The sequence below is a fragment of the Papilio xuthus genome, unplaced genomic scaffold (genome assembly GCF_000836235.2).
Source record: "Papilio xuthus unplaced genomic scaffold, Pxut_1.1 DF827597.1, whole genome shotgun sequence".
Taxonomy (NCBI): Eukaryota; Metazoa; Arthropoda; class Insecta; order Lepidoptera; family Papilionidae; genus Papilio; species Papilio xuthus.
This window is the reverse complement of record NW_013531052.1, coordinates 2,712,470-2,734,106: the sequence shown is the minus strand read 5'-3', so window position 1 is coordinate 2,734,106 and position 21,637 is coordinate 2,712,470. Positions and strand designations below refer to the sequence as shown.

Genomic DNA, 21,637 nt, shown 5'->3' with positions numbered 1-21,637 from the left:
TGCTTTTGATTTACATAGAATTATATGATAGATTGAAATTGATTACCATTTATATTAAAGCAGCAATGTACTACGTGCTATAAATTAATATCACAATTTATAAATATTACCAAACATAGCAATCCATCTGCGGTATTGAGTGTGAATTACTGATTCGTTAATGGATTACAAGTTGATTGACTTTAATCAATGCTGATTAATGATAATATATGTTTTTAATTATACCTTGTACATTGCGGCTTTTAAGGTATTCACTTCAATTGGCGTTAATCAATACTGATTTGTAGTAATCGTGCATTTATTGCTTGATCGATTTATTTACTATGATATTATTTGAAACAAAATTTATACCAATTCCTAAATCTAATTGCATTGAATGTTTCCGTCACTAAATGCGGATGTTTGGATGGATGGATGTTTGAACTTATCTCCAGAACGGCAGTATGAATCTCGTTGAAATTCGGCATAGATGTAGAACATAGCCTTAAAGGACGCGTAGGTTACTAGTTATGTTTTTTTTAAGTCCGCTCAGACGGAGTCACGGCCACAACTAGTATTAAATATTCATATGAGAAAGTTCTTTGAAGTTTAAAAAAATATAAATGCAATAATTTAAAAGCAAACATTGAAAATTTCATTCTATTACAAATTAAACATATGTTTTCCAAATACTTTATAGTAATTCGGTTCGGTAAAAATTTATTTATCATACTTAATTTCTATTAGATGGGATGGAGGACCTTTTAAATATTAATTCTTAATGTTAACATTATACATATTTAACTCGTGAATAATTTATAAAGCCAAATGAAGTTTCGCTTAAGTAAAGTGACGTGCAAATTCTATCCGTCCTTAGCGTCGGTACATTAATAATGTAATTACGATTTGGCTTAGTATTTTGGATGGAACAACTGTATGTTAAGCAAGACTTTTAATCTAATCGGGGTAAACAGTAAATAGTTTTAGACAGTATTAGTTAGAATCATTTGGCGCGAATGACGTGCTTTCGTTACAATATCCAGTCTCAGAATGAATAGTGAGGGGACATAAACGTCGACGTTTAAGTAAGCCTAGTGTTGCGTCAATATACTAGACGAATGCCTGATCATGTCCTGAGTGAGTTGTCAATTGTTTTTCATTTTATCCATTGGTTTCTGAGACGAAAACAAATTGTTTGTAACATATTTTTATCTCTCTCTTGTCTGTGATGATCACAGGATGACGATATGTTTACTTTTAGGTATTAGTTTATTTTTATCCTTATTATACAACACAATATATTGTATATTATAGCGATAAACCCTATTCTTTGTTATTTTTCAAATAGAACTATAACTTCTCAATAGTTTGACATCACCCAATATCAAATAATAGTAAACAATAATTTCATTCATTTATTTTTATAAATATAAATGCAAATATTATAATAATAAAATAAATTACATGTATTGAAATTTTGTTCATCAAATATTTTGTAGAATGATCTTGCAACGAATAGAATTAATAAATTAAATAGAGAAATTTTACAGTCGTTACATAAAAAAAGGGTCTTGACAGACCGACGAACGGACAACAAAGTGATCTTATAAGGGTTCCGTTTTTTTCCTATGAGGTACGGAACCCTAAATTCATAGATATACAGAACTTTCTGGATATGCCATTATATCAATTTATTATTAAATCAAGCAGGCTGGTAGTTTCTGTAACGTAGTGTTTATTGAACAACTTTGAGTACTAATGCTTCGTGGGCTTCTATTTGAATATTTTCTGCGTCCATGATGTCTCTGAAAATAAAATAACATTCTTTTATATTACTTAATAAATCATTAATTGCTGCACTCAGGGTTTAGGGTTTAGACTTATCATACTAAATTTACACTAAGGGGGACCACTAACTCTCAGTTGATAAGTTTTTGAATATTTTAGACTAAAATACAATTAAACTTTAAAATGTATTTAAGAGTTAGTATCATATTAGTGTCGTAATTATAAGATTTAATAATAAGATAAATTTTAAATTCTAATAATTTCTATTTAAGTATACAAAAAGACTTTGTTTACTCTAATAACTGTTAGCAAAAAGATCCGACAATCTGCCGGTGTATCGGCGCAACAGCCTTTTAAAATGTCAACATTTATGTCCCCCTCACTCATGAATCTAACACTTGGTAACGAAAACGCGCCATTCGCGCCAAAGGATTCTAACTAAAAATAACTAAAATTACATGTATGTTAATATTAATGTTTATGTTATATCTCAGTAGACACGTGTAATTTGTACTTCTCATATGTATTCACGAAATTGCGGTTACATAGGTAACCTTTGTGAGAAACGCGATGTATGTATATTTAACTAAAAGCTTACAAATTCATTGATAGTAGCATGTGGTATGTGCAAAATTTAGTATTATGATAAATTATACTATGATTGTTCCTTTGTATGAAAATCTAACCGAAAGTTATACGTGACAGGTGCAAATAACTAAAGGAAGAGTTAATTTTCCTATTATAATAGTACAATTAAATACGGACAGTGAAATAGAACAAAGCTAGAGCAATTTTCTCTTCTTGGTTATACGTAGGTACTAGGGCAGAGACGAAACGCATCGATCATGAATCTAAAAACATAACAAATTCAACCTTAAGTCCACAGTGTAACGCGCACATAATTTCTGAGATTTAAAAAGACGCTCACACTTCGGAATTACGTGCGTCTGCGCACGACCAACTCTGATTGGTTCGTGCGAATTCTCGCGTATATGTAGTTCCGTATAATTTCACTTTAGTTGTGAAGAATTTGACTTAGGCTCTGCCCTAGTCTAAGTTTACCCTTAGGCGCACTAGGCCAAAGGTTCTCCAACTCAGTTAGTAGTCAATTTTCTACTTATGCTTAAATTTAATTATTAGGTATCAGTCTTATTATATTATATTGGATTTACCCTGTATTTTTTGGTGAATGAACACTTTGAATGACGACTTCTAATTGTTCAGCAACATGCTCGAAGTAAGTTAAGTCTAAATTGTAAGTTTTATCTTTGAAATTAATAACCGTAACGTAGGATACGCCTTCATGCCACCTGAAAAAACCACAAATTATTAATAAAATTGTATATGGAGTAGTTGAAAGGTAGTTTTAAGTGGATATACGATTAATTTGATTCTCATACGATACAGTACCAAATTACACACATATTCTAACTAAGAGAAATTGCATTATTTTATATTTCAGTACAATAATAATCAAAAATACATTGGATAAGATAAATAAGACTCCAACTGCCGTACTCAGAATAGATAAGGACTTACTAAAGAACTCCCTTGACAACTTAGTAAGACTCTGTATTACACTAATTAAAAATCACGACTTTAATATACTCCGTTAATCCACTCATCCTAAAAAAGGATCCTCGAATGATGTGGAACGGGTTGGTGCCTATACGTTTTTTAAAACGTAATTTATATGTACTGTAATGTCTCACGCTAGACTCTTTATTGTTGATATTTAAATATGTTCATATTTTAATAGGCGTTACTTCAAACCTCAGGAAATTATTTAAAATTCCAAAAATGAAAATAACATACCTTTCAAATGCAAAAACGTCCGAATTAAGCGCGACCGAATCGTATCTGCCGTGTCTAAATGCTGGTTCCGTCCTTAGTTGAGCTAAATCCTTATATACATTTAGATGACTTGTTTGTGCCGCTTTTTGTACTTCTACGTTCAAAGTCTCATAACCCTCGGCTACAGGTAACCAAGTTTTATCAGCTGACGAGAATCCTTTAAAAAATGAATTTGATATTACACTTTCTTTCAAAGTAACAATAATAATCGATAAAAATGTGGTTCAATTTCATACCTGCATTTTTCTCTGCATTCCACTGGAAAGGAGTTCTTTCCGGATCTCTGGATTCAATCCAGTAATTTATTGGATCATCCGTATTACATCCCCTTGGATCAACTGTTTCTTCCCAACTAATGTATCCATCTACCATTCCTATTTCTTCGCCCTTTCAAAACAAAAGAAATTCGAACAAATGAAAAGTAACTATTACCTTAATATACGCCACGTAACTGAAAAAATTATTAATTACGCTGAGACATTTTTATTTAGACAGGCAAGGATAGAAAGATGTTTACCATATATGTAACAGCTACACCAGGCAACAAAAGCACTAGCATATTTACGCCATCAACTAGTTCAGGTCCAAATCTTGAAGCTACTCTGTTGTTATCATGATTTCCAGCCTGAAAGTATCCACATTGAATTAATGTCAATATTTTTGACGTCATATCCTCTTATAAATTGATCAACGCCAACTGCATGCACGAAAAGTCACTCACTGTCACATTCCGTCTGAGCCGAGCGTGCAAGTAAGAGCAAGGAACAAGCAATCACGAGGCACGATTGGCCTAAATGTTCGACTTGCGACCTACTATCTCTCTTCTAATTCTATGCTTTTCATAATACCATACTACTATACTAAATTCCAATTTATCATTTGAAATCTTGCTGATAACACTTACCACCCAATTTGCCAACTTATCAACAGGTTTAAATGTTAGAAATTTGTCAAGCGCGTATTTGATTTCTGCAGCTGAAGATGTTCCATCAACATCGGTGATCAGATTAAAATTGAACGGCATTTGTGCACCTTCACGTACTCCATCACCATAATACCTCATCGTGATCTCTGGACTTGCGTAAACCTCTGTCATCATAACTCGAGTCATACCATCTTTGTCTTTGTACTCATCAAACACTTCTCTCCACTGGTAAACCATCTCATAAGTTTCTTCTTGATCTATTGTATAAATATGGCTTAAATAATTATGACTTTCAGGATCATCAACATTGTTACCCGATAGAGGCTCATCTGGATATTTTCCACCAAACTTTTCTTTATCTACTTCAAATAAATGTGCTACAGCATCTACTCTGAAGCCTGCAACGCCTTTATTTAACCAGAATCTAAGAACGTTTTTCATTTCTTCGACCACTTCTGGATTACGGTAATTAAAATCAGGTTGTCCAATCGCAAATTGGTGTAAGTAGTACTTTCCAACTTCTTCCCTGTATTCCCAAGCACTTTTTCTAAAAACACTATTCTGTTAAAAATACAAACACGTTAATAAAGTTCTCATATTTTGTTTATCTTTTGGTACAAGTGAAGTTAATGTTTTATGAAATGTGTTTTAATGTCGTTATCATCTTGAGCATCGTAAAATTTTAAAAAATATTTTGTATAAGTAACGAAATGTATATTTTAGTATTAATTACCCAGTTATTAGGCGGATGTAATGTTCCATTTTCATCAACAACTCCGTCATCCCACATAAAATAATCATAATACTTTTCATTGCCTTTCAACGCTTCTTCAAACCAAACACTTTCATTGCTTCCGTGATTTGGTACAAAATCGAGGACGATTTTAATATCTGCATAAAAATATTACATTATGATATAAAAACATATTTGATAAAGTTAATTAACAATTAAGAATTTATTACTCTTACCTAATTCATTTGCTTTTGACATTAGTTTATCGAAATCCTCCATAGTACCATATTCATCATTAATAGCATAAAAATCGGATATATCGTAACCGAAATCGTACATCGGTGACTGAAACATCGGAGACAGCCATGTTGCACCTACACCAAGTTCTTTCAAATATTCTAGCTTAGAAGTAATTCCTAAAACAAAGACATCAAATTAAATCTTACTAAATTTAAAAGAAGTATTGATGTCTGTTATTACATAACTACAGAACGGCTCCTTGAATCTAAAGACCTGATATATAGATCAGTCTTAATTCCCCGTGTACAAAGTGTGGAAAGCTATTATGTGATAAAACTTATTTTGCAAAAGAACACTTTTAATTAATCGCTTTATAACTTACCGTTAAGATCACCAATTCCATCGCCATCACTGTCCATAAACGATCTTGGGTAAATTTGATAAAAGATAGTTGTTTCCCACCAATCTATCTCTCTATCTTGCTTTGCTCCTAGAGCACACAAAAACAATATCGGCAAAAGAAATAAGCTTCTAATTTCGACCCTGAAAATATATTTAAAAATGTAACTAAACGAAACGACAAATTAAAATTAATTGGGACAAAATTATTACACTACCAACCTCATGATTATTGTCGAAGTAAAATTCTAATATTAAGAACCACTTTATATATCTTGAACGATATCTTAGTTTATGATAACCAATGGAGTACATAAGATATATGATAATAAACAGATAACTCATCCCCATCAATATATTATCTGCATGTAACAAACAGGCAATTTGGTACAATCTACAACAGATGTTTTTTTTTTTTTTTTATGGGCGGCGCTATGCCGCCCTCTCGTTCCCCCTGGCATGTTGTGGCCAGAGACTTTGGTTACTTTTTAAAATTAATCACAAAATTCTTGCACTAGTTGCTTATAAATTAATACATTTTTACTTACTGCTAATTTAAAACTTAATACTATACAGTTAAAAAAAAATACTTAAAATTTAATATTACTATTTACATTTTAAAATTTCTTAATTAAATAAAATTGATAAAATTACAATAAAACTGTTGTCAACGAATAAAAGGTTAAAATGATTATCAGATGTTAGATGTTTGCTGTATAAAGTGAGTACGCTTACTTCATGCACATAGCATTTCCAGTCGTCCGGATAAAGCCAAACATATCTAGGCTTTTTGATTGCGTATCCCCCTAAAATAAACGATGTCCGAGTTGTCCTCCTTTTGTAAGGCTTTTTACATTTCGCAAACGAGACTTACACACAATTTTTTGTTGTAAATATTAATACTCGGACCTCCTCAATAATATAGAATGTCTGGGTTTTCTACCCAAATGTTCCCAGCCCTTAAGGCCGATTTTCTTAAGTTCCCTTTTGAAGTCATCCACTAAGTAAAAATTATTAACAATTGTAAACGTACACTAACTTTTTACACCATATATCAGGGATAAGGAACCAATTAATCATTTTGGGCGGCGCCAAAAATTTTTTGGACTTTGAGAATCATAAAATTAATAATGCAATTAATACGTAAAAAAGTTAAGTGCATATTATAAGAGGAATGACGAAGTGATCCCTACAATACGGAATGTTCCCAATAATCACAATGTCAAAACGATTTGATGTCACGCCTATGACATCATTTAGGAAAACGGCACATTGACGCGTATTCGTCATCCCTGCCATACATATTTGGGATATGACTATTATACAGTCGGCTCTCTTATAAACAATTCTAATATTACTCCTCTAATACGACTTATGAATAATTCATAAGCACAAAGTTTTACTCAGTATGCAAATTGTCTGTTGTGGAGTATAAGAAAATTAATACTGAGATATATGAGTTCAAGGTCATCAAAATAAAGAGTTTGCTCATCTTGTAGGTTTGGACAGAATTAAAAGTAACTCGAGTACACTTCGGAATTATAAATGTATTGTTGAAATGAAAGAACATTTGTATAGTTGTGTAAATTTTATTAATCATGGAAATAATTTAAATATCATTGGATTACTTTTAATACCAAGGCTTCACGTCCATCTATTTGTACATTTTCAGCTTCGGTAATGTCCCTGAAAACATTAAATGATTTATTTATAATTTTATTTTAAGGCTATTTAACATTGTAATTACATGTTTATGATACAAACGCGTAAGCCTACTTTGTATCTAAAAGCCACTAATTTGCGGTTACACAGGGAGCAAGGGCAACCTTTCATAGTAATGAGTATTTCACTAAAAGGCATGAATTTGTAAAGGGTTCTTAATCTCTTAACTGAATATTATTTCATAATATCCAAGCCTCAATTCTACTTATGTTATTGTTCCCTTTCCTTTTATCAAATTTTTCTTAGTTGTAACATAAAAATATATCCGATTTGGTATTATTATGGTATTATTTTCGTAAATGAAATAGACTGATATTTACCCTGTAGTCTTCGCAGACTGGACGCTACTAACGATGACTTCCAGTTTCCCCGTGACATTTTCAAAGTAGGTCAAGTCTAAATTGTAAATTTCATCTCTGAAATTAATAACGGCTACGTAGATCTCACCATCGTGCCACCTAGAAAATAAATATAAACCATTTCTGAAAACTTGATCATAACAACAAATTAATGTCAATAACTTGTGTTGACGTAAAATACTATTATATTTAGAAATATTAATCAAAAATATGGTCCAACCTTAGTTAGTCGTAGAGGCACCAGAAAGAGAATCTTTTAATTTATTTTTATCTACTCAATGGTCACAAGATCTCCAACATTGGTCTCCTATTACAAATAGTAACTCTACGATTATTTATATAAAAGTGTTGTTCTTGTCTCTACTAACACAAAGTCTAAATTCTAATAACTTTAGTCTTATTTTAACTTTGCGTATAATTTATTTGGTATTCACAGCAAAAATAACTAACCTTTTGAATGCCAGAACGTCTGAATTGAGCGCGACGGAATCGTACCGTCCGTGACTAAATGCAGGCTCTGTTCTCAGTTTAGCCAAGGCCTTGTACACATTTAGATGACTTCTTTCCGTTGTTCGTTGAACTTCAACATTCAGAGTTTCGTAACCTTCGGCTACTGGCAACCATGTTTTATCAGCTGTAGAGAATCCTAAAAAAAATATTTTAAACCTAATTTAATCTTCATACAATATGCTGGTTGTCTAAATGCGTGCTTGTTAAATTATTACAGACTGATTATTTACTTCTCAGATTTAATTTATTTATCTATTTTGAGCGAATCCCGGTAATTCTTTTATAATATGTATTATTTACCTGCATTTTTATCGGCACTCCATTGGAAAGGTGTGCGCTCAGGATCTCTGGAGGCAGTCCAATAGTTTATGGGATCGTCAGTGTTGCAGCCGCTGGGATCAACTGTGTCTTCCCAACTGACATACCCGTCTTTCATTCCAATTTCTTCACCCTAAGAAATAAGTAATCCTTGTTTTACTTGTAACTAATAAAAATATCCTTTAAGTGTTTTCTAAAGGATATTTCTCAAATAAATATCATTTTCTTCGAACTTTAATAATATTTGATCCAAAGAGTATTTTAATAGATGTCCTAAGAATGTTTCGCTGAAGTAAAAGTTCCGAATTTAAAAAATAAATAATGATAGTGAATTTTTCTTAAATAATACTCACCATGTAGGTAACAGCTACACCGGGCAGTAAAAGAACAAGAATATTTATACCATCAACCAACTCTGGACTAAATCTTGAAGCAACTCTACTTTTATCATGGTTTCCAGCCTAAAAAATATATTTTAAAATAAATAAGTCCTTAAAATTTTCAGATTCTTATAATATCATTATGGCGCTCTTGATAAAGGTACTTACAACCCAGTTAGACTTTTTGTCAAATGGTTTAAACGTTAGAAATTTATCAATAGCATATTTTATTTCTGCTGCCGATGATGAATCATCGACGTCCGATATCAGTACAAAGTTGAATGGCATGTGAGCACCTTCCCGTTCTCCTTCACCGTAATACCTCATTATAATATCTGGACTTCCATAAGCTTCAGTCATCATTACTCTAGTGAACCCATCCATTTCTTTATACTCATCAAAGACATCCCTCCATTGATAAACCATGTCATATGTTTCGTCTTGGTTTATCGTATGAATATGATTTAAATAATCGTAACTGTCAGGATCTTCAGAATTCCCAGAAAGTGGTTCATCGGGATATTTTCCACCAAATTTTTCCTTGTCTACTTCAAATAGATGTGTTATAGCGTCAACTCGGAAACCAGCTACTCCTTTGTTTAACCAGAATCGTATAACATCTTTCATTTCTTCAACAACAGCTGGGTTCCTGTAGTTAAAATCTGGTTGACCTATAACGAATTGGTGGAGATAATATTTACCAACTTCTTCTCTGTATTCCCAAGCACTCTTACGGAATACGCTAACCTGTTAAAAATTCAATGTATAGATTCTGATTTGAACCAACGAAAATTGATTTCAATCTAAAACTAAAATAATAAGAACATACCCAGTTATTAGGTGGATGTAATACTCCATTTTCGTCGACCACTCCATCTTCCCATACAAAATAATCAAAATATTTCTCATGGCCTTTCAGAGCCTCTTCAAACCAAACGCTCTCGTTACTTCCATGATTCGGTACAAAATCAAGTACAATTTTGATATCTACGAAACAAGAATTAAGACTAATAATTTTAATTTCGGTTTTTTACAATATTTTGAATAATTCTCGGGTTCGAATGGAATTTTATTTTCTATTTATTTAGCAAACTTAAATATAATAATTTTGCATAAACTTTACCCAATTCCTTAGCTTTTGCCATTAAGTTGTCAAAATCTTCCATAGTTCCATACTCGTCGTGGACATCATAAAAATCAGAAATATCGTAACCAAAATCATACATCGGTGACTTGAACATCGGGGACAACCATGTCGCTCCAACTCCGAGTTCTTTCAAATATTCCAATTTGGATGTTATACCTGCAAAATACATTTTTAAATGTAGTTTTGTATTATATTCGTATAAGAGACAATTTATTTTACCAGAAAAACGTAGTACATTAATTTTAGTATTAAACATATTGAGAATCAAAATCGAATAGAAATCAGACTCTGATGGATCGGATCTGTTTAGAAAATTCTGTGTTTAGAGACATACGTTAAAATGGTACATAAAACAGCAAAACTAATATAGAAAAAATACTAAATTACAAGATATTAGTTACCATTAAGATCACCGACTCCATCTCCATCACTATCCATAAAAGATCTTGGATAGATTTGATAGAATATGGTTTTCTCCCACCAATCTAAATCTTCGGTATGTTTTGCTGCTTTTATCACTAAAAACAGCAACGGTAGAATATATAAATTTCTCATTTTGAATCTGAAAAGTAATTTTGCCATAATTTTGTAAGTAAACTTGGATCTTCTTCTAATTATTTGTTCTATATTTAAAAAAAGAATACAAACATACCTCATATTCCCTGTCGTCTAACACAATTTAAAACTCCAATCTATCTTATATACTTGAAGATTGAGAGAGAAATATCTTTAAGATTGTGTAAGACAGTAATACTTTAGAAGTATTGACTAATCTGATAACAGTTGGAACCCACATCACGACTAAAATTTATCTCCAAAATGATATGGTCAATAATCTATTCAATGGAAAATTTATCCAAAAAAAAAATTCAAAGTACACCTAATACAATAATATGCTACTTTTAGATTTTGCATTGACCTATAATATTCCAAATAATTGTAAATATGATAGAAGTACATATACTTCTATGCTTAAATACTATGTTCTAAATTCTATATCATTCGCGAGGTCCATAAAGTCGTTATGGACATATATTTTAACAAACATCCATTTATCCATCTATCCAAAAATTCATATTTATTATATTAACAAGTCGTCGAACACATAAAATATACTATCATCCATTTATTGTATTCTTATCTAGTTTCTTAAAGTGCTATTCGAAATGTTTTGCAGTTCTTTACAATTAATACTAAAGGGACTTAAGAACATTTTGTCATCGCCTCTCAACATTAAATGGGAGTATAGATAAAAACTAATTCATTAAAAGCTCCTAAGGTCTATGGTTTCTCTTTAACAAATTCCACTTAAACGCTTAACTTCAATGTAATTCTTCAAGATTATTAGCTACATAAGGTGGTACATTTCCGAAATGTAATTTTCTTGTATCCGTTACTATTAAGGTTAAATAATAAAATAGCTAATGCATTGAAAACAACTTTATTTACACACAAATTGTAATACTTAAATTTAGATCACACATATTTTTAAAATCCCATCCCATTATGTTGCGGTTATTATAAATGTATCTTTAAAAGTGCCTAAGAACGAGTCCTTCGAAGCCGACGACCGGTACAGCGAATGCAGGATACCTGTCTCTGGAGTCAAAAAATAATATGTAATTTAGTTTTTCTTTACATTTAATTGAAATGGTCGGCAAATAAAAATTAATCACAATTCATTTTTATGTCCCTATGGTAACAACATCAATTTCAATAATGTTCTCTGAGATTTCTTTAAATCTTTTTTTTAATATTTTTAACTCATAAAGATCGTTTAATCCAATGTTACTTTTCTCTGGCTAAGTTTACGGGATCAATGGTTAGTGGTCTTTTTGGAAACTCACCCCTCCTCTTTCGGTGACTGTGTGCTGCTTAGAATAACGGTTACGTCTCCATCAATATTTTCGAAATACGTCAAGTCCAAAGTATACTCATTATCCCTCATGTTCACTACCACTAAATAATGTTCGCCTTGATACCATCTGAAAGGTTTGTTTCAATATTTTAGCACATTTGCTCGTATATATTTTAATATGTTTTGATTACATATGTTTATGTTTGAATTACATGAGAACAAACAAAATTTTAGTAACGTGTTAACATTTTGGGAGGTTTGCCGTTCGGCCCAATAAAACCTAAATTGGTTCATTTTTCAGTTGATATAAGTTTTTCAGTAAATATATAATATAATGGTAGAATTTTAATACCTCGTAAAAACAAAAACGTCTTTGTTTAGAGCCAAAGAATCATAACGTCCAAATCTGAAGACATCATCTCGGCGCAGATCAGCAAGCGCCTGGTAAACTTTTAAATGAGATTTTTCTGCGGCTTTCTGAACTTCGACGTTCAATGTCTCGTAACCCTGTGCAACTGGCAGCCAAGTTTTCTCAGCGGTAGAGAATCCTGTATTATTTATGGAAAATCTTAGTAGTGTATGCACTTAGAACAGTTCCAAACTTTTAAAGGAACAAATTATGTGACAACATATAAAGAACAATTGAAAAATCTTAATTATTAAATATTAATTTAAAATATATGTCAGTAATAACAGATTTAAAGCGAATACCGGCATTTTTCCCCGCATTCCAGTGGAATGGAGTCCTTTCCGGATCTCTGGAGCTTTTGTAGTAATTGATTGGGTCATTTGTATTACATCCAGAGGGATCAACCGTATCCTCCCAGCTTACCTCGCCATCTACCATGCCAATTTCCTCTCCCTTTAACCAAAATTATTAATTTCTTTTATCCATTGAATATAATATTTGCGTCAGATCAAATCATGATAATTTATTTACATTTACATGCATACCATATAAGTAACGGCAACTCCAGGAAGCAATAATACAATCATATTAATTCCATCAACCAAAGACGGACCGTAACGAGACGCCATGCGACTATTATCATGGTTTCCAGCCTGTTAGTGATAAGATATAACTGTCAATAAATATAAAAAAAAACGTACTTCACCAAACACTTATTTAGAAAAATTCTTACCACCCAGTTGGCCATCTTATCTACTGGCTTGTATGTCAAGAACTTATCAATAGCACGTTTCATATCAGCAGCGGACGAGGAGGAATCTGCATCCGTTATCAAGTTGAAATTGAAAGGCATCTGAGCCCCTTTCCTCTCTCCTTCGCCAAAATATTTTACAACATTTTGTATTGTGGCGTAAACTTCAGTCATCATTACTCTTTCTAAACCATCTTGTGCAGATATTTCTTGAAGTACATCACGCCATTCGTACACCATGTAATATGTTTCATTTTGGTCTTTTGTGTAAATATGAGAATAATAGTCATAGGAATCCTGATCGACATCGAGTCTGCCTGACAAAGGTTCATCCGGATATTTACCATCAAATCGATCTTTATCCACTTCGAATAAATGATTTACAGCATCAACTCTAAATCCAGCGACACCTTTGTTCAACCAAAATCGAATAATATTCTGAAATAATAATATTGACAAATTATTGTGAACACGCCATCGATAATCTATTATCAGATTAATATAATAAAACAAAAATAAAACCTTCATTTCGTCAACGACATCTGGATTGCGATAGTTCAAGTCGGGTTGCCCGATAACAAACTGGTGCAAATAATATTTCTCAACTTCTTCTCTATATTCCCAAGCGCTTCCTCGAAATTGACTTTTCTATAAAGTAAACGTCCATGATATCAACTCCATGGGTGTAAACATAAGTCATAGCTACTGTAAATATTTTATACTTTACCCAATTATTTGGTGGTTGCATATTTCCATTTTCATCAATCACACCGTCTTCCCAAACAAAATAATTGTAATATTTTTCGTTACCTTTGAGGGCTTCTTGGAACCACACACTTTCATTTGATGAGTGATTTGGTACCAAATCTAATATTACTTTTAAATCTGAAATAATGCATATGATTTTTATAACATTACTTACATAAAAAATTAAAGAAATTTTTAAAAATGCTTACATAAGATATTTTTTTTTCTTACCTAATTCATTGGCTTTTTCAAGTAAGGCTTCGAAATCTTCCATTGTACCGTACTCATCATGAATAGCGTAGAAATCGGCTATGTCGTAACCGAAATCGTACATCGGTGATTGGAATATTGGAGAAAGCCAAATTGCTCCCGCACCGATTTCTTTTACGTGTTCTAATTTTGAAGTAATACCTATAAATATATTAAAAACTTAGCTAATTGATATTCTTGGTTAAAATTAAATTCTTTACGTAATTTATACTTTACCATTAAGATCACCGATCCCATCATTATCACTGTCTGCAAATGATCGTGGGTATATTTGATAAAAAATAGTCGTTTCCCACCACTCTAGTTCTTTTTCTTGATTCTGTTTTATAACTTTACCACTAGAGAGAATTATGAAAAGCGGCAAAATAATTATTGCCCTCATTTCGTTCACTGCCAGGACAGTCGAAGATAGAATGTTTCAGACAATTATAAGGAGAACGCAGGAAATGAATGATACTTGAACTGATTCACCATTATCAATATGGATGGTAGCCTGTGTTCCTGATAAAAACTTTTCCATTAACAACAAATTCATAGTTGCAAATAGTACTACAACTTGAATAAAACAACTAGATATATAATTATAAATATAATTAGATAGTGTTACCTTGCTTTTTGAAAATAATGAAAAACTGAAACGACAATTATATAATTAATTTCAGTCTATAATAATCTTTATAAATTTGATACGAAGAAATACTAACGCGTTGGTAATAATTAAATTTTGTAATATCTAATCAGATCTATCTGCTGCGTTAATTTGTCTAACATAAAAACATTTTCTATGTCAATTTCCCTAAATTTTATTCCGATTCAATACAAGCTGAACCATAAACATTTGACACTGGCCCAATCCGCTGAGGGAGAGATATAAACAAGAAACAGAACAAAATACAAGCTCATGACAGCAATCATCAACGACATACAAACTAACAAACAGAAAGTTCAACTTGCTAATACATATAATAGATAAAGAAATTGTGAAGATTTCACAACAACTGTATACATTGTCGGTAATGCTAGAATAGATAAAATATTATCTGTATTGTTTTGTTTACCACTTATCGAGAGTATAGGAGGTAAGATTGACCTTGTAGTATTATAAAATACTAGCTGTCGCCCGCGACTCCGTCTGCGCGGGATTAAAAAATAGATAGTAGCCGACTGTCAGACCTACTCAATATGCTCACAAAATTTCATGATAATCGGTCAAGCTGTTTCGGAGGAGTATAGGAACGAAAATTGTGAGACGAGAATTTTATGTATAAGATACCATAATGATACAAAACAGTTTTTTTTTAATATATCTTAAGGTGGCAAACAAGCTAGAATCGCTGAAATAGCAAAGCGACCGTTGCCCATAGACATCTGCAATAGTAGATGCGTTGTCAACCTTTGATTGACAGAGGAGGGGTTGCACGGAAAGAGAATATTTTCCCTTGATATCTATCCCCTCATCCGGAAAATCCACTTCCACTTCCCATCCTTTCCTTATAACATAATATGGTTTTGGCTTTTCTATTAGTTTGCTATTTTAAAGGTTCCGTACCTCATAGGAAAAAAACGGAACTTATAGGATCACTTTGTTGTCCGTCCGTCCGTCTGTCATGCCCCTTTTATATCTTAGTTTGACACATAGTTAATTGTCATAAAATTTTTGGACATAATCTTTATATCTAAACCTTGTCTAGTCAATGCTGTGTACGTCTGTCATCTGTTTGTGTTGTCTGTATGTTATTTGTATACGCTCGTGCTTGTTGAACATGCAATTGGTGGTCCTTTTTAATAAATGTAATAATCCATTAATTTACAATTACATTTGTAATAATTAAAATAAATCGAGCAGTACATAATTCTTTATTCCAAAATAATGCCAAGAACTTAGTAATTAAAAGACTATAATGTCTTATCATTATTAATGTGAAAGAAGTATTTAAACTTGCATCCGTAGTACTAAAGCTTCGTCAGCGGATAAATCCAAATATGTTGCCAGAACATTATCACTGAAACATAATTATAATCTTTGTATAATATAATCTAGTACGTAAAATAAATAACAAAGAAGGTCATCATCAGCTCACTATACGTCCCCATCGATGGGGTCGGAGCCTACCCTAAGTTAAGGGTGATTAGGCCATAGTCAACCACGCTGGTCAAGTGCGGGTTGGTTGACTTCACATATTCTTTGAATTTCTTCTCAGATATATGCATGTTGCATCATGATGTTTTCCTTCACCGTAAGAACGTCGGATAAATGTACACGTGTAAATCGAAAATCAATGGCGGGCATAGCGGGATTCGAACCCAGGACCTGCAGATTGCAAGTCAAGTTCTTGACCACTGAGCCACCTAAGCTCAACCAAAAGATAAGGTTTATAAATCCCAATGACCCAAGCACATAGGGCTTATGGTCAAGAAGATGATGATATAAAACACAAATAAGAAAACGTTTATATCAACCTGTAGGAACGCGAAGACTGAACGCTACTTGCTTCGACTTCCAGCTGACCAAAAATTAAGTCAAACACTGTTAAATTAACAATTTGATAAGATTTGCCCAAATTCATAACAATTACATAAGTGTCGTCGTTATACCATCTGAAATGGAGATACGTATAAAAAAATCAAATAATCTTAAGTAGAGAAAATAAAATACAAACCCATATACATACTAATATCAAAATAATACCTTTTAAAAGCAAAAACGTCTTGGTTGATAGCCAGTGATTCAAAACGGCCCAAGCGAAATGCGGGCCGAATGCGTAGGTTGCTTAGTATTCTATAAACTTGATAATGCGATCTCACAGCATTTCGTTGATTTTCTAAATTCAAACTTTCGAAACCGTCTGCCACGGGTAACCATGTTTTGGCTGCACTTGAAAATCCTAGAAGCATATAAAAAATCTAATATTCCATTCTTTTCATAAATTCTATTTATAAACAATAAACTCAAAATATTTTCGTGTTAATAAAACGTTGATATTTTATTATCTATGTATATAGATATAGAAAATGATTTACCTGCATTTTTTCCATTGTTCCACTGGAATGGAGTCCGCACCGGGTCACGTGATACATCAATAAAGTTCACCGGATCGTTCGTGTTGCAAGCTTGCGGATCCTTCGTTTCAACCCACGGTACAAATCCATTTATCATTCCTATCTCTTCACCCTGCACAACAAAATAACGAGCATAAGTTTAGACAAATACTGAATTTATTAGGACTTTAGAAATCTTTATATTCCTATAGAAAATTGAGCTCCAAAATATACAAAGCATTAGCAAAGTATCAGATATTGTAGTTATTTACCACGAACTTTCACTGTCGTGACTCTTGTATTGGTGATGAAAATGAAAGGGAGAAGTGCACCGACAGTAGAATCTCAGTCACAGTAAGCAACTGCGTTTAGTATTTCTAGTGCTTTGATGAAAAATAATTCGATTTTCATTAGATGTAAAGGTTTTATTTAAAATAATATCAAATAAATATATAAAATTCTTTATTGAAGAAACAGTAAGACAACGTGAATAAACTTACCATGTACGTGAAAGCTACCCCAGGAAGCAACAGAACAAGCATATTAAATGCATCTACCAACTCTGGCCGGAAACGTGTCGCTAACCGGCTTGTATCGTGGTCTCCTGTCTGGAATGAATAGCTATGATTTTTTTTTTGTTGAAATTATTTGATATCAAAAAGTGTAATCTATAATGCACTTGTTGTTCCTAATAAATTTCTCGTGATTAAGCAAACTTAAGCATATTCAGACTAACATAACAGGTAGACTTAATATTATTGCCGATTTATGTCACTAATCCGGCTTTCGCCTTGCAATATATGTAGTGACGAATCAATAATGACATGGTGAATTTAATATTATCACACTTACCACCCAATTAGCTGATTTTCCCAGTGGCATATACGTGATCCATAAATCTATAGCGTGTTTTAGATCTCTCGCATCCAATTCTTTCGATGTCATTTCATCTATCAATACAGTGTTTACGGGAATGTGTGCTCCGGAGTGATAATTATCTCCGTAATAACGTGCCGTTGTTTTAATTGGGCTTCTTGCTACTGTCATCATTATTCTGAATAACAATTTAAAAGTAAAATAATTAATAATAATAATTTTAACAACAATAATTTAATAAGTTTCTTGGCTCTTAAGAGTATCAGTTGACATATAAATCATATAATACCTTGTAAAGTTATTTCTTACACTCATAGCATCGAAAACATCTCTGAATTGCGCCACAATATCGAATGTTTCTTCTTGGTCTTTAGTATAAATGTGAAACAGATAGTCGTAATCGTCGGAAACAGCTCCTGGCTTTCCGGTTTTAGGCTCGTCCGGGAATCGACCACCGAATGTATCTTTATCGGTTTCAAATAAATAATTAACAGAACCCAATCTCATTCCAGCGACACCCTTTTCCAACCAATATTTGACAATATTCTGAAAACAGATAATTATCTTATAATTCGCAAATAGCCTTTTAGACTTTTTTTGAATGGATCAGATATGTTAGACCACATTCTCTACCTACCTTTTCTTATTAGGAAATGATAGGGAGGGGGAAGTGATTATGGTGGAAGAGGGAACGAATAGGAAAGGGAAATATCCACTTTCTGTGCGTTCCTTCCGCCGTTGATAAAAGGAAATTATTATTAGAATAATAAATCGACCATTTTCGTCATAAATTAAATATCTTCCTTTACCTTCATTTCTTCCGCTACAACGGGATTCCTATAATTTAAATCAGGCTCCGCAGGACTGAACTGATGTAGGTAGAACTGATCTCTGGTGTTCGAATATGTCCAAGCACTTTTTCGAAACACGCTTACCTTAAAAAGTAAGAAATCACTATAACCCTAGTTGTTTTATTGTTAACTATTTTTGATTAAACCAAAACTAAAATATTGGCGCTTTCACCTCACCCAGTTATTCGGTGGCTGTCTTCTACCGTCAGCATCTATGTGACCATTCTCCCAAACATACCAATCACTATAATACTCGTCTTTGTTCGATGACTTCATGAACCAGTCACTTTCATTACTAGTATGATTAGGAACGAAGTCCAGAACAATTTTAATATCTGTAAAAAATATGATCATCAACCTTAAAGACCATATTAAACTAATATTTTACAATTCTTTTTTTCTATATAAAAGAAGAGGGCAAACTAACGGCGGAAACACCGAGATAATCAACTAATGGTTGTCGTTATCCACCTCGGACATCCGCATTACCAGAGGAACTGTAGATGCGTTACCGGCCTTTAAGGAAATGGTATGCTCGCTTCTTGAAGGATCCTAATTCGTATTGTTTTGGAAATAGTGTATGAAGTGGCAAATTACATTTTTACTTACTTAGAGTGTTAGCTTTTTTAATAAGCTGTTCAAAGTCTTCTAAAGTTCCGTATTCGGGCTGAATGGAATAGTAATCAGATATATCGTAACCAAAATCGTACATCGGAGACTTAAATATCGGTGACAGCCACGCTGCATCTACGCCAAGGTCTTTTAAATAGTCCATTCTTGATATGATTCCTGCAAAGAATTTGATAGCACAATTAGCTCTTGAAAAATAGATAGTAGCCAATTCTCTAAAATCAGTCAAGCCGTTTCGGAGGAGACTAACATTGTAACACGAGATTTTTATATTTTGTGTAACAAGTAAATGTATAATTTTGCTTATCTTTATTGTTTTAATTCTTTGTTCTAGCTTTAAGAATTGATATTCCTTCATCCATTTTTTAATCATGACCTTTAACTTATTCTTATCAGTTTAAATTCACAAAACTTGATGATTATTTACCATTAATGTCTCCTATCCCATCGCCATCACTGTCAACAAATGATCTGGGATATATTTGGTAGAATAACGCCGTTTCCCACCAATCAGTCCTTATGTTGACGTTTTCATATCTACAGTATACTCCTGATGCAAGTATCAAGTTTATTATTATTCTGACTGCAAATAATATATTCATAATTTTAATAATAAAAATATTTTGGGCCTTACAAAAAAAAATAGACAATGTTTCAAATAGCTTAAAGGTATGTCAACCTTTTTATACGTCTGGCGCGGATTTTCAGAAATCATGTCTATTGAAAATATATTTATGAGCTTGCGAAATGAGTTACTGACCAATAAATAATGACATATCATGCCGATAGTATGGTGATACATATTTATGGTGAAACATATAACCATTTTGACGTCCATCATATCCTTCACCGGCGTTCAAAATGTTAAAACACGTGTTTAACTAAACAATGTCTAAATATACTTTTAGGGTAACACAGTTTATATGTAACTACTTTTTCCACCTATTAAATTATATTTGAATTCGAAGATTTTTAAAATACTTACAACAGTTTCTTTTTCTAACAATTTTATGTATTCTTAAAATTCTTTGAGTCGTAATTGGAGTCGCTTTGAAGTATAAATCCTTTGAAAGGATCTTAATAATGTAGGATAAAGATACTTTTTAATAATCAAAGCTTTGAAGTAATTCTATGCTATTTAAAAGATAATCACGACATTTATTTCGAGAATTTTGTCATAAATAGTAAAGAATAGTTTCAAGATGATTAAATAATATTTTTATGCAATGGAACATAACAACATTTACTCAACGTCAATATTCTGTAAGTAGATATTTAAACTCATTTTTTTTTAATTACATTATTTAAATTAATAAATCTAAAGCATCAATGAAACATAAGAAAAATGCTATAAGTTTTCGATCTTTATAAGAAACTAGCTATCGCCCGCGACGCTATCTGACGCAATAAAAAAATTTAAAGAATAGCCTATGTGTTCTTCCAGAATATGATTCGTTGAGCATAACTGGATATACCTTCAAACATTCATTCATCTATCCATCCAAACATTCGCATTTATAACATCAGTAAGATTAGAGTTACTTAGTTTTGAATTCGAGTTTTTATTTAATTAGTTTCATACTTACGTTTAACACTAGAACAAAAGTACATTTTCCACCAAGACACGATACGACACAGTAACCTTTACTACTACTTTCAAAACATTGAAATGAACCGCACACTGTTTTAATTCTTTTTATAAGCCATTGTTTAAGATGTAACGTGAAAAATTATTTTTTATTATCATAGAATGTAATTTAAATTATCATTGTGATAAAATGAATGTTATTAAACTTAGGCTGTGAATGTTACGATATTATTATACTATCAACTTCTTTAGGTTGATCAGATT

General features: G+C 32.2%; 5 protein-coding genes across 5 annotated transcripts in view; 1 reads left to right on the top strand and 4 right to left on the bottom strand.

Annotated features, from left to right (window-relative positions):
- Pde1c (Phosphodiesterase 1c) overlaps nt 1-21,637 on the top strand; it is a 98,596-nt gene that overhangs the window by 15,147 nt on the left and 61,812 nt on the right. The window lies entirely within an intron of this gene.
- On the bottom strand, nt 1,551-6,186 carry LOC106118260 (maltase A1-like). Its single transcript, XM_013312872.1, has 10 exons — nt 6,141-6,186; nt 5,902-6,062; nt 5,516-5,695; nt 5,280-5,437; nt 4,526-5,107; nt 4,139-4,246; nt 3,858-4,008; nt 3,583-3,778; nt 2,940-3,077; nt 1,551-1,784 (listed from the first exon to the last, which is right to left on the bottom strand). The coding sequence occupies exons 1-10, from the start codon at nt 6,143-6,145 to the stop codon at nt 1,715-1,717; spliced, it is 1,749 nt and encodes a 582-aa protein (XP_013168326.1). The 5' UTR covers nt 6,146-6,186; the 3' UTR covers nt 1,551-1,714.
- LOC106118263 (maltase A1-like) lies at nt 7,492-11,114 on the bottom strand. Its single transcript, XM_013312874.1, has 10 exons — nt 11,007-11,114; nt 10,756-10,916; nt 10,331-10,510; nt 10,037-10,194; nt 9,376-9,954; nt 9,181-9,288; nt 8,810-8,960; nt 8,450-8,645; nt 7,961-8,098; nt 7,492-7,604 (listed from the first exon to the last, which is right to left on the bottom strand). Exons 1-10 carry the CDS (start codon nt 11,009-11,011, stop codon nt 7,535-7,537), a joined length of 1,746 nt encoding a protein of 581 aa, XP_013168328.1. The 5' UTR covers nt 11,012-11,114; the 3' UTR covers nt 7,492-7,534.
- LOC106118261 (maltase A1) lies at nt 11,780-14,824 on the bottom strand. The gene is made up of 10 exons (XM_013312873.1): nt 14,606-14,824; nt 14,351-14,530; nt 14,100-14,257; nt 13,895-14,020; nt 13,355-13,810; nt 13,167-13,274; nt 12,924-13,074; nt 12,565-12,760; nt 12,202-12,339; nt 11,780-11,953 (listed from the first exon to the last, which is right to left on the bottom strand). The coding sequence occupies exons 1-10, from the start codon at nt 14,769-14,771 to the stop codon at nt 11,887-11,889; spliced, it is 1,746 nt and encodes a 581-aa protein (XP_013168327.1). The 5' UTR covers nt 14,772-14,824; the 3' UTR covers nt 11,780-11,886.
- LOC106118259 (maltase 2) lies at nt 16,237-21,448 on the bottom strand. The gene is made up of 12 exons (XM_013312871.1): nt 21,372-21,448; nt 20,213-20,368; nt 19,765-19,944; nt 19,333-19,490; nt 19,114-19,239; nt 18,594-18,850; nt 18,281-18,482; nt 17,929-18,036; nt 17,411-17,561; nt 17,079-17,274; nt 16,850-16,987; nt 16,237-16,392 (listed from the first exon to the last, which is right to left on the bottom strand). Exons 1-12 carry the CDS (start codon nt 21,394-21,396, stop codon nt 16,323-16,325), a joined length of 1,767 nt encoding a protein of 588 aa, XP_013168325.1. The 5' UTR covers nt 21,397-21,448; the 3' UTR covers nt 16,237-16,322.